This window comes from Colletes latitarsis, chromosome 6, assembly GCF_051014445.1.
Source record: "Colletes latitarsis isolate SP2378_abdomen chromosome 6, iyColLati1, whole genome shotgun sequence".
Taxonomy (NCBI): Eukaryota; Metazoa; Arthropoda; class Insecta; order Hymenoptera; family Colletidae; genus Colletes; species Colletes latitarsis.
The window spans coordinates 26,228,502-26,242,722 of NC_135139.1; the positions used below are offsets into that span (position 1 = coordinate 26,228,502).

The following is a 14,221-nucleotide window of genomic DNA, read 5'->3' on the forward strand; positions in this document are numbered from 1 at the left end:
TGGCAGTCAGATTGGGCCACTTTCAGTCCATAAGGTGTAAAGTCTACTCGTATACTTCGTCTGTGGTGTAAAGTCTACTCGTATACCTGGTCTGTGTTAAAACGAACAGATTCATTTCATCGCGATTCGGTAATGTTGGAATTTACGCTATCGTTTTACTGTTCCGAGTAGAAATCTGATGTAACGATTGTTGCGCGATCGGTAAATCATATCTCTATGATTCTCACAATAAATTTTGGAATTTCCTCTTTAATCTAACGATAATTATTGTATTTTTGCTGGATTAATTAATTATACAAATGAATATTGTCTGTGTTTGCTGAAAAAAATTTCAAGATTCCTTACCGACTAAGTTTCAGACCATTAAAATAATCCATTTAACGCGCGTATAGTACGAGCTATTAGATACGCATAACTTTCGATATAGTCAATTCCGACACTCGAATTTGGCGTTTCTGTAATTCAATCGTGTAATCCTATCATATAATGTAAAAAAAAGAACATAATTCTTGATTTCTGAAAACGTAGTGCATCATTCGTATGAACGTTATGGGGATTAGGAGGTGTGGATCATGAAATAGAATACAATTTCATATTTGTGATTATTTGTTTAAATAATGACGACACCCGAGAATTTGTCGAGCGTTCAAGGGACATGCGCCAATCAACGATCCGCAGCCCGCGTCGTAACATACGCCTGCGTTGTACAGAAAAAAAGATCATAAGAGAGAGAAAGAACCAAAGACAGCACTCCGTAACGACACGGTCAGTCTTCTGCGAACTTTCGGTTGTGATAGTCGTGTCGACCGGAACTGCTGTGAACCGAGTTTCCACGTCGTTCTATTATTCCGTTCCTACGCTCGATCAGCTGCTCCCCAAAATTTGACAACGCGTTGAACAATTAGGTAAGTTAATCACCATCGCATATCACGTACAAATCTCGGTAATCGTGGACGATTTTTGGCATCGACACGAGATTCGATTCCAACGAATATTCGAAATTGTCAATATCGAAAGTAGATCGATCGTCGTTGAGAATCTTGCCGTTTCCTTGTTCGATAGCTGGCCACTTCCTGTACCTCTTCCTCGACGTCTTTTCTCATAACTTTCTTCCCGTGTCTGGCGGATTTCTAAACGTTCCAATTCAAATTTACCATCGATTCAGATCGGCACGACAACGCGAGCTGACCGTTGTATTTATAGGTTCGATCGATCAGTGATGACGTACGTAATTGATCAAATAAACGAGTTAGGGCCACGTGCAGTCGTTGCACGCGAAACAGTGTTTACAAATTGCTATTCGATCAATCGTGTAGGAGATTCCTCGAATAGCCGGTGTACGTTTTGTTAACCTTTGCGAGAGTGAATATACGGTTAATATGCACGTGTTTCGGCTGTCAGAGTTTGTCGCAAAAGGCGTCGTGTGTCTTAAATTACGCTCGCGCCGATAACAAGTAGAGGCCGTTGTATTTTGCGTTACATAAATTCGTTTTACAGTTCTGTCAATTTGTTCACACAAGATTGCGTGGAATATTGAAAGAAACTGCGATAAAAAAGAAATTATATTACGATAAGTATGCACGAGAATGAACCGAAGAGTGAAATGCTAGTGACAATGTTGGATATCGTTGTGAACGTAAATGAAAATCGACATTAATTCTAGATAATCATAATATGCATAGGTAGATTGGCAATAAAAATTAAAAAGAGTTAGAAGAAGAAATCTAATGGGTGTGAAGAAATCTATGAGACTTTCGATAAATAAGTGGCGATGAAAAAATGATGCAGATAAAAAATATACAAGATTAGACATTTAACTGGGCCGCTATCTGATGACACGATATAGTAATATATTGGAAATATGATATTTCTGCTGTTATTACTAATGTTTAGCAAAGTTAGATCATTTTATTGCTTAATTCATGGCTACTTGGCAAAAATTCTTCCACAATAATAAAATGCAGTTTACACGTCATGGTACTAAATCTCTTTTTTATTTCGTGACTTAGGTCACTTTAGAGATTTCTACGGCCGAGTTTCACCAATTGCGTATAGCTATATTGCAGCAAAGTCATGGTTTTCGGGTTTCGATCGATCAGAATCGATCTCATCGAATTTTTTAGACATCAGATTTGAACAAACTAGTTACCATATCGATCACTATAACGTCATCGTTAATTTGACGAAAATAACCAAAAAATATTTATCGTAGAAACTACTTGCATGATAATTTCAAACTTGTTCGCTCTCCTAACAATTTTTTACGTTTCTACTAAATACAGAATTTTTAAATTTGATATAATTTTGTTGAGAACTACTGGTTTATCGTAAAGCGAATATTTCTGTGGACACGTGTGCAGGAATTGGACGCCCAACGAAAACACGGACGACATTGGAATCTGCAACGTAAACGGTTAGGGTCGTGTGTGAGAACTTAAGCGTTTGGGCTAATAAACGTCGCGCATAAATCGTTGTACGTTAAATTTACTCATCGTTATTTAGTATTCGAAGAAAATTTGTCCAGTAAAATGCGAATTTTGGGGTCATCGCTGGCGATGCCGTCGCAAGAATTCGTTTCTATCCAGATTCGTTCCATATGAGATTCAATATTGATCTTGAACGCACCCAGAATTAGTCATCGTATTGTAATCGCCTGCACGTGAAGGCTTCCTCACATTACACGCGACGATTTCTTTGCAGTAGATACAAATGAGATCTCGTATCTTCGCTATTTCTAAATTTAATTTCACGTTCCCGAAATAAACGCATCCATTGTGCGGTAAAAATCGCAAGGTCGAACGAGCACATTTAACATTTACTATTTTTATCCGTGGCGTACAAATTATTATAAATTCCAAAAAAGAAAAGAAATATATTCGATGTTTTTTTTATTTCGGTTGCAGCGTCGACTAAATAGAAATTGTTGTATCGATTCCTAGATGGCACAGAACAGTTTTCTATCTATAGATCTTTACGTTCGAAATAGTTCGTCGCACATAAGCGTCTATAGAATGGGTACATCGGTGTATGGTTTATGCGGATAACGAATCCCATGTGAATTAATACCGATAATTAATTCATCGTTTGTGCTTTTATTAGTGCTGCTATACGTACGGTGAGTCATGCACTGTTTACTGTCTATCGACTTTACATAGTGCAAGTAATAACCTGAAATAAATGGGAAGTTTTTCTTTAAAGAAGTCAATGGTAGTTTTAGAACAGTCATGTTACATTTATTTTGGACATTGGACCAATTTTGACTCTGTTAACGTGACGGGAATATACATTTTAAATAAATTCGTCCAAGTTAGGTTATGTTACAGTGAAGTACGTCCAGGAGGGCTAAACAATTAATGTAAAATAAATTCTATGACGCATGTTTGCACTTTTGACGGAAATGTTTAATTCCAGTGGAAAAGGCGTCGCGTTAAAATATTGCACACAGGTTTGCATTGTTTTGAGTCGATCGCCGGAGGAAGGTTTTGTAGCGAAAATTAATCACGGTATTTCCGGCTGGCTGGAACGATGCACGATTAATATTTAAATCAAAGAAAAAATACGTTTTACAAGATCAAAGTCTCTGTAGGAAATTCATTTCCGTTTTGGTCTACCGACCAACCGAAACAACGGTAAAATCGTACGAAAGGCGCATATAATTCGAGGTTGACGCTCGATTTAACATTCGTTTAATGTCTCTTTAATAGTTTAATTTCTCTTTTTCAAAAGTAAATCCACAATTATTTAATATAATTGTGTAAAAAAACATAGAGGATGCTCGAGCATGAATCAGAGTCGGCGATTTGAACTTTAAACTATTTCGAAATCTATAATTGCACAAGTATAGGTTAGGTGTAAATTAAATTTCGCGATTAACCAATGAATCATTCGACGAGCTCAATGATGGCATTGCCACGTAACAAAACCTATCAAGTTTCGAATGGATGATATCTCGAGCCAATGATTTCACCGAAAGTTTGGAATTTGCTACGCGTTGAGTATCGCAATTACGCATGTGCACGACGACTCGTTCGTCGAAGATTCAATAAAGAATAAAAAATAATCGATGATCGTCTCGCGATGATAAATCTTCGACTTCTCATCGTTTGTCACGAGCGTCATTGATAGGTTGAAGTCTCGATCGTTTGCGTGTGTATGTATTTACATTGCCCACTAAGTGCAAGACGCATTAATTATTTTTTCACTCGTATAACCTCGCGTGAGAGACTTGTACAATTACGCAATTCCTTTATTCGTTATGTTCGATGTAAATATGCAATTTCGCCGAAACCTTTTAACGATCTTTTCTAGGCCACGATCATTCGTTTAATTTGCTTTTCAATTTTTAGCAATGTCCTCCAGGTTGTTGCAAAACTATTCATATCGATCCACACCGAATAAAAGATCAAACTATTTTATACTTAAGTTATAAATAATCGTGTTTTCTGTTGTTGCTCGACATAACCTAGAAAACTCTTACAAAGTGTCAATATCTTTTTCAAATTAATGATATATGCACCTTTTGGAATTAATTAAACTTTATGTTGCATCAGTACCGTTTAAGGCACATGTGTTTTATAATTCGACACCTTTAATTCCGATAATTACGATAATTTTATAGATTTTTTTCTGGGTCATAACCGTTATGTATACAGGGTATTCGGCCACCCCTGGGAAAAATTTTAATAGAGGATTCTAGTAGCCAAAATAAGACGAAAATCAAGAATACCAATTTATTGATTAAGGCTTCGTTAAAAAGTTATTAACAATTAAATTCAAAAGTTTCAAATCGTTCTGGAAAAATTATTTTCGGTTGCAGGGGTCGATTACAATCATTTTTGGTGAATAGACCTACCCTCGAAATCCTATCCACTTTCTAGAAAAAAAATCGAGAAGGTGTGAAATTTTTCGACGGGAAAAAAAAAATTTCATATCGTTTTGGAAAAATTATTTTCGATTGGGGGGGTCGATTACAATCATTTTTGGTAAATAGACCTACCCTCGAAATCCTATCCACTTTCTAGAAAAAAAATCGAGGTGTGAAATTTTTCGACGGGAAAAAAAAAATTTCATATCGTTTTGGAAAAATTATTTTCGATTGGGGGGGTCAATTACAATCATTTTTGGTGAATAGACATACCCCCAAAATCTTGCGCATTTTCGAGAAAAAAAATTCAGTACGGACGGAACTTTAAACGTTAATAACTTTTTAACGAAGCCTTCATCAACAAATTGGTATTCTTGATTTTCGTCTTATTTTGGCCTCCAGAATCCCCCATTAAAATTTTTCCCAGGGGTGGCCGAACACCCTGTATAATCAACTTAACAAGTTCAACTACCACGACAAGCACCACTAATGTATTTAAAGTTTTTTTAAAGACAAAGAGTCATTTTCTGTCGATGATTGATAGTATTAATAATTGTTAAAATATCTACAGGAAATTTAAAAAATGGAATAGACTTGTTAAAAGTTGGAGGGAATTTAGAGCGACACGTGTTCAGTTATTAGATACATTACCAAAGTCACGCGTGACGAGTCGATTTAAATTGTTCGCTGCAACAGGCACGATAAATAACTTGTAGTCGAGCTGAACTTGGAACCAGTACCGATAACATCATTTGAATGAAATTATTGAACGTGGAACGCGAACAAGTGAATCTGTATAATTGTTTTTTTTGTTCTTGTTTTAGCATACGTGTATTCCATCTGTAATTACATTAAACGAGTGGTTTTTACAGTTTTTTTTGTCACGCGTGATCTTTTCTAATAGGATGCTATTAACGACAATGTGTTCTATAAAATTTATGGTCGCGACAACGATTATCAAAAGCATCATTCACGATAGAGGAAACCAATCTAATTTACAACCAAACATTTTGACGTTTGAAAATAATACAAAATTTATTTTTTATTTTTCCATAATTTGTTCGTGAATTAATAAAAAATTGCCAACTTTTTCAGGAGGAAAAATATTGTTGAATTTCATTACGCGAAGCTGCACGAAGATTCTGAACAGTGTAAACATTGGCTGTAGAAATAGTATAAACAAAGAGATGTTTCCAAATATTGAATCTCGCGAAGTTTGAGATAAAATGAACATACAGGTTACTCGTCGAGCCTGTATAATTAGCCTCCCTCTAGTATCGGTGTCGTCTTTGCCGATTATCTCGATAAACATAGCTTCAACTTTGCAATCTTTAAATGCATATTGATAATTTACATTTCCGTCGCGACAACAGCTGATACGTGCTGTAATCGTCTGCTGTGAGAAAAAGAAAACGATAAGTGCTTTCACGCAACGTTAAATCTGTCGAGATACTTATGCAAAATTATATCGCGAAGGAAAAAGTGGCATTATCGCTTAGAAGTATTAAAAAAATATTACTAGATTAAATACGTAATCTCGTTATGTAACTTGATATTGGTAAAAACGTGTAAAAAAGAAAAAAATGTAAGAATGTTGATATTACGGTCAGGAGAGCGGTTGGGCGTTTTAAATAAAACTTAAAACACGATGGACTTTTGAAAAACTATATTTGGTGTCTGCTCGCGGCAAGAGCCAATACAAATCCGTACCCTGACAGAGAACCAGGGTCGTGAGGGCACCCTTGACAGTACGGCCCTTCTTTGCCTAAGTGTCCTGGCCGATCCTCCTTTAAGAGGGGGAAACGCGCCAAAGAGAAGCACATGGCCCGCTTCGGGCATTTATCTATTTCTACGTTTCTAACAAAAAAATAATTCTTTTGTATTTTTGTATTACGATTCGTTGAAGAGGAACTGTGCGTCGAATCGTTCAGGATATTTTGAACGCGGTGTTTGCAATAACAACGTTCGTCGCGAAACTTTCTAAAAATATGTACGCGGGACAGGATTTGCTTTCTTCTCCGGAAACAAAGTGAAAGCAATCCTTCTTCCTTTTTCCGACTCGGACGAATCGAGATCGAGAAATCAGACGATTAAAGAGATAATACACAATCATTTTTATCATTATTTTTCGACGAAAGGAATACCTAACAATTTCGTCAAACAACATAATGCTTAATAAAGATTCATCGATGAACAGAATCGAGGAGATAACAGTTTTGGCAGTGATCCATATTCTGTTCCATTATTTTTCCGAGTTGTATTGTATTTGGGTTATTAGGCCTCGATACGAGATGTGTACGAATCCTTGGTCTCAATTACAGTTATCATTACTTATCGTTATTGATAAGAGACGAAGCCGAGAGATGGAGCTGTACTCGTAATAATATCAAACTCATTTTCCAGTATTATGAAAATGTTTACGAAGGTGAGAGCGTTTGTTAGAGCCATCGCTGTTCAGAACGAATTATGACAACGTTTGCGATCGGTTTTCGTAATTTCTAGGCTCGAATTGCGACCACACTGTTGCAAAATATAACGCGTCTGTCGCTTTGCGCAAGGATCCTTCCACGGATGAGAGACTCTCGCCGTCTTTCTCGAATAATTCGCGTAACGTTCGTGGCGTCGAAACTTCTTTAAGACAATTACGTTGATCGATGCGCTCGTTAAATTGACCGATCGTAGAAACAGCCCCCATTCCATCTATAATCATACAGATTTCTTCCCGGTATCACGGTTCAACGGTGCACGAAAGAAACTCGAGCTAACGTTTATTTTCTCTTGCCTCTGTTGCGTTGCACACTTGCAATTTCGAGCGTCGACGAACGGCTCGTCTAACCTTACTTCGAAACGGTCGAAAAGAAACTCGATCAGCGAACACGAAACGTCTCCCTTGAATCCTTTCAATAGCAGCTGCAAATTAGATAACGTTGACCTCGAATTTCGTCGTGTTTTTCGAAGCGACGGTCTACAGTCGGCTGCTTATGATAAGTCCAAGTTTTGTTTGGTCAAGTGTGCAATTAAATATACGATTTGCTTATCGTTCGACTCGCTCGATTTGTTCTGGCGACGCTTTCGATTTGTACAGCTGTCACTTTCGATCGAATCCGATAAATTGTAACGGACGATGGCTGAAGGCCAGGTCTTCGGTTTCTTCGAAAGGTTAAAGTGCTACGCACATTGCAACGAGCGTCGTTTAAAAGAAGGCTATTGTATTCGCGACAAGGTCGCGTCGAACGACGAAAAGAAACGATCACGATCGTTGATTTGAGTTGCTGGCGGAACGAAGGCGCATAAATTAACGAAGTGTAACTGTTTTCGTTACTGGAAGCGAAAATATAAAATCGTACATAACCTAATTAAAACGAAATCAGTATTCTAATATAACCGTCGACGCAACAGGTTTCAATAAAAATGTACAGGGTGTTCGGTCACCCCTGGGAAAAATTTTAATGGGAGATTCTAGAGGCCAAAATAAAACGAAAATCAAAAATATCAATTTCTTGACTGAGGCTTCGTTAAAAAGTTATTAAAAAATTTCAAATCGTTCTAAAAAAATTATTTTCGGTTGCGGGGGTCAAATACAATCATTTTTGGTGAACAGACATACCCCCGAAATCCTACCCACTTTCGAGAAAAAAATTCGAGGTGTGAAATTTTTCGACGGAAAAAAAAAGAATTTCAAATTGTTCTGGAAAAATTATTTTCGGTTGCGGCGGTCCATTACAATCGTTTTTGGTCATTACACATACCCCCGAAATCCTACGCATTTTCGAGAAAAAAATTCAGTACGAGCGGAACTTTAAACGTTAATAACTTTTTAACGAAGCCTCCATCAACAAATTGGTATTCTTGATTTTCGTCCTATTTTTGCCTCTAGATGTCCATAAAGCTAGGGTTAACTAGACCATTGTCCAGCATCAGTTTAGTTATACAGACATCTACGTACGAAAATGTAAACAAAACATGTTTATACTCTGTACTTGTCGTTGTCGATTATGTGAAATGCACTTTCATTATTAGTAGTCTCACACTTTTCATTTATTTTTTCAAGAGGAACCGTCTGGTATCTAATTATGGCAAAATGTAATCTGTTAAATGATTTATTGTCCCCCAACTGTCTAATTACTGTGTGATTACTTTTGCAATCGTAACCGTAAATCATTCTATCGTGTAATTACATTTCGTGTACGATTATTTCGTAATCATAGTCGTAAAGTATTAATCACATTACATTTTGCCCAACTATAATTTCGGGGTATCTTTTTATTCCTTCTTAATTGAAGGATTAGCATAAAGAACCAAGCCATTAGCGACGTTTGTCTCTTTGGACAAACTCAAGGATATCCTTAACATTTTCCAAAATGATTTTATTTTCTTTGGACAAGCATTTTGCAGTATTTAATTCGTCCGATGATTAAACGAAACTCTGGATGTTTTCGAACGGAAATCAGCCTTCTTTGTTCGCGATCGCGTCACGCTATTCTTGATCGAAAAAACCTAACCCCGGCGAAAGTCGAAGAACGAATTCGACGAGTCATCCCGCGGACAATAATATTATTGACTCTCGTTACTTTCCAATCGTTGTCCTTTTCGAATGTAAATATGAAACTCGAAAACTGATCGTAATACAGTACAAAATTTTAATATTTCTATTTTTATTTATAATTTCCATAGGTGGAAACTTTGTATTCAGTTGAGGGTGCTAATTTGAAACGTCCGAATGTAATTTTGAAACAGGAACTCGTGCGCAATGTAGTAACGAAAGTACGATAAAGACAGTTCCGACTGTGTCAGGTGTCGTAATAGTAAGCAAACCGGCTTAAACTTCTGGCGAAGGTTGGGAAAGAATATGCAAGGTGCAATGCTTGTCCCTGAACCGTGAATCGTCGATGAGATTTATAAGAAACTGTATCTGTAATTCGAATGGTAAACGCAGAAGTAATAATAGTAATAGTAATACCGGTAGTAGTAGTAACGTCAATAATGTGTCAATAATGTGTCTCTCTGCTTAATAAATTACTTATGAACGCCGTGAATACAAGATTGTGACCGAACATAATTTATCGACAATGGTATAAATACTCGATGACATCCTCTTCGTGTTTGCAGACGTGAAATTATAGACACGCAACATTAATGGAAAGGCTATTCGCGTTATTGGAAAAATGTGATTCGCGCCATTAATCGTAATTGAAAGAAACGGGGTACCCATACATAAAGGAAACCTTCGATACGAAATTAAATGGACGCGTTTGCTATACGTTTGCTCGAGGAAAAATGAGAACAATGTATATTATGTATAACTATCGACAATTGAATGATAATTGTAGCAAACGACAGAATCAACGTCTAGGGTCAGCAGATACGTACATACAATGTAATCACTACGGATACATTTCTGGAATTATCGTACTTAATGTGATCATTTTCTAAATGATGTTTACGAGACATTGACATTATAAATCACACACGATACGCGGCTTGCATTCATAACGCAAAACACGCTGTTCGAACAAACCGTCGATTTTTGTTTTCATTTTCGACAATAATTGCGACATAATTCCTATAAAAATTGGCGGGGAAAAGTACATTACTCTGCAAGGTTTACTGAAAAATCCTGACGACGTTGTGCAATGTCCAGCTGCGCTCCAGGTCTGCGACTTGTAATTAGTATAAACACGAGCGTTCCAACTCGCGATATTAGAACGCGTTCGCACTTGCTACCGAACTTATTTACGTTACAACCTAATATTACTTGGATCGCGTGGCGAAACGTACACCTTTTACAAGGTCTCAAATTTTTACTCGACGAATAAATGGGTTAAGAACGTTCACCTCCGCGTAATTAGCATACAGTGAACGCACGCAAGGCCTTATTGCCAAACGAGTCGCGCACGGACTCTAAACTCTTTCGTTCGTACATTATCTTTTTTTGTTTTCCTGTTTCAGGGCGACGCGTCGTACAATTATGCGAGATTTATAGCCGGCCTGGACAGTGAACTGCGCGCGGATACACGTTAGACGAAGAGGAAGGGTTAAAGGAGGGGTCGAGGACTGCCAGACATGCGTCTTCAGACGTGAAACGTGATCAGGACGAAAGCACCGTTTTTTTGTTTGTCCCGCGAGCAGACCGAAATCCGAGCAGGCACCGTTCCGCGAACTCTCCGCGTCGAAAGATGGCTACTTTGACCCACTGTTCCCCGTCGCGATCGTCCCTCAGTTGCTGTCAAATCGACCACAGTAGTCACGACGATGTCCACGGAGTGGCTGTCGTGGCGAAAGACAATTACTTCTTTCAAGAGAAACACTCGTTTCCGAAGAGGCCCGAGGTGAATCTTGCTTTCTACGACGTGCGGTACACGGTGAAGGAATGGAGCCTGCGAAACATCAGACCAAGTGAGTTCATCTTCGATATTGCAAGTTTTATCTCGAGTCAAAAATAAATTGGGCGTTCAAGGTGGTCAAGTTAGACAATTTGTGACATCTCGACGGTTACTTATCAAATTATTTATTTTGTCTGTTTTTCTGTTTCTAAAGGATCGAGGTTAGGAAATTAAGCCGATCGTGTCATTGCCTTAACGCGACGCTGGTTAAAAAATTGCTTTCCCTTACGCAAAGTTCTGCGTCTGATTTTCTGCTGGAAAGAGTCAATCTTCCGGCAAATTATTAGCAGCGAATAAATCGGCCTTTTAGTCGTCCGATTTCAGAGACCCATTTTCCATGAAAGAGTGCAAAGGTACGAGAGAAAGTAGGTCCCTCTCTACGCGTTCGTAACAAGCTTATGGAAGCTACGATCGGGCGACGATGCTGCCTGTGCCTGGAATTCGTTGCTGGTACAATCGACCGTGTTAGCATAAAAGTGTTAACGAACCAAGTGACTCCGTGACATCGTCGGAGAGCGGTCGTTTGTGTCACGAAAGGAAAGTCACGTAATCCCGATACTCGATGCGTAAACCACACGGGGAGGCAAGCGCTGCTTAAATCAGCGACGGTGAACGAGTGGCACGTGCGACGATTGTGTCACGCGACGAAACAGTAGCTGATCTTAAAGACATGTCTGAACCTAATTCTGTCGCCATTTGTCTAAAATGTTATCGCTTTATACGGAACTTTAAGCAATAATCGCCTTTCTCCTACGGAGCATATAGAATTTTTCGAGAGAATTCGTTTCCTACTTTCACTCGCTTTCGGTAATATCTGTCCGGTGCAGTTGCTTTTTTCAAGGTTATGTTCGAAGATCAACCGTCTCCCCAATTGAAATCACAAGTTTTGATTATTTATCGATCGACCTCAAAATAATACTGGGCAATCGAATGGATACATAATATGTTGACCTTCGGGTAACCTTGAGCAATAAAGCGCCGTGATAAACGTGTTGACTTTCTTAAAGGTTAGGTCGTTCTCAGTGATAGGTCAGTGTTCGATAAAATTACGGGCAGAATTGTGCGGAAAATAATGGTTGGTGTCTGCTCTGCGGTCTTTTTTAGCGTATTAAATGCCACTCGTGACGCGGAGAGAAAGCCGAGGAGAGTGGTCCTGCGGGCAGCAAAGAAAGTTTTAAACGGAGAAAGTGGTCGGGCATTTTGAGAAGAGTTCTTCGTTAGACGTTGACGAAACCGATCGCCCTGCACGCGTGCGATTTTAACGGGAGAATATCTGTTTCGAAATCCTACATATGCGCGTGAACGACAGACGGTGTACGGTTAATTATCCTGGGAGTGTTCCTCTATGTCTTGAATGTCTGATTTTAATTATTTTTACCTCATTTTCGCGTTTAGTAGTTATTTAAAAATACATATACCTCGGATCAAGATTATATCGTAGATAACGATCGAGCTCAAGACCGTATCGAAATGCTTATGAAACCGGATGATCTTGAAAATCTTAATTGGTCTTGAAAGTCGCGCCGATCTTGAATTCTTGATAGGTTTTGCAACTCTCGATCCTTCTCACTCCATTGGCGCGCGCAACTATGAGCTTACGGAAGTTACTAGAATGAAGTTATCAGTTGTAAAAAAATACTAGAATTTATAAGTGTCCTATCACTTTGTCGCGAAGAGTGTATTTATCGAAGTTTGACCTTGAATGACGAACAAAGTAAGCATGACTATTGCCCGCAAGGCGTCGATTCATAGCGCATACGGCAACGTATGAATATCCTTGGAACACCGAGTGTAGGTACAGTGGCGTAATCGGTAATTTTGGCACCCGAGTGTCAAAATTTATAATGAGACTGATTTAGGTTTATTTCAATTTGTTAGATCTCACTCGCGTGGATGATATCACTGACATTTTCAACTGGTATTAGGTTAAAGAAATGGCTACTGATGCCACGTGTAGTTTCAATGATAATAATAACACATTTCTACATATTATTGATGACTATGGGCGTTATATTCAGCGAGGAGGCTAATCAGTATTGCTATAATCAAAATGTGCACCATGTGCATATTTCAGCGAATGTTGTAACTTTGCAGATGAGTCTATACATAGTTGCATAAATTTCATGTAGTTTTAAAAATAGAAAATTAAATTTGTCGTAGGACAGTAAAAGTTTAACGTTCATTGATCAGACGAGGAGGCAAAGTATGTATTGAATTATTAGTGTTCCATGGAAATAATAATGGTTGTATTAAAAGAATGTCAAGCAAGTCAGAAAACCTAATGAATTGAGCCACGTGTTTGCCATGCCTTTAATAAGGAATGTAATCGATGGGTCGAAGACATTGATCTATTACGTTATGCTCTTGTTTATTACCTCGAGACCTATTAACTTTACTAGAAACGTCAAGTAGTTATCAACGGACGTTCGTGTCCGTCTTATGCAAATTTTGTTTACGATTGTACATTGTATCATTCCGTAACGACTGAACGTATGCGTGATAGCATCCCTATCGCGCTCATTAATTTTAATTTCTCGAAACTCTTCGACAAATTTATTACTAATTTCTCGGTGGAAGAGAATGTACATTATCGAGTATTAAGACACTTTATGGGGTCATTTAAAGTCAAATTTCGTACCCTAATTCTTTCACGCGTTTAAATTCAATTTTAAACGAATTATTATTATTGATAAAATCGTGCTCGTGAGCACGCGACAGTCGTTAAGACGTGCATACTTGGAGTTTAGTTGGTCGCATCCGTTCTCGGGATTTCTTGTTTTATTCATGGCCCGAGAAAGGAAAAGGACACGTCACCAACGACGACGCACGGAAAAAAACAATAATGGAGACTCCACGGTTAACGCCAGTCGACTTCGTGATTATTTCGTTAGATCTATTTTATGCGTCACTTCGAAGTGTAACGTAACCTCGACACCAGATACATTCCGCGATAACAATCCTTTCCGTATCGTTC

At 38.2% G+C, this 14,221-nt stretch overlaps 1 protein-coding gene across 1 annotated transcript in view; it reads left to right on the forward strand.

The window, feature by feature from the left end:
• The first annotated feature begins 739 nt into the window (after positions 1-739).
• Positions 740-14,221, forward strand: part of LOC143342975 (ATP-binding cassette sub-family G member 1) — a 30,107-nt gene continuing 16,625 nt past the window's right edge. Inside the window, exons 1-2 of the mRNA XM_076767358.1 lie at positions 740-905; positions 10,814-11,260. Coding sequence (XP_076623473.1) covers positions 11,041-11,260 — 220 coding nt within the window. The 5' untranslated portion in view covers positions 740-905; positions 10,814-11,040. The remainder of the gene's footprint in view (positions 906-10,813; positions 11,261-14,221) is intronic.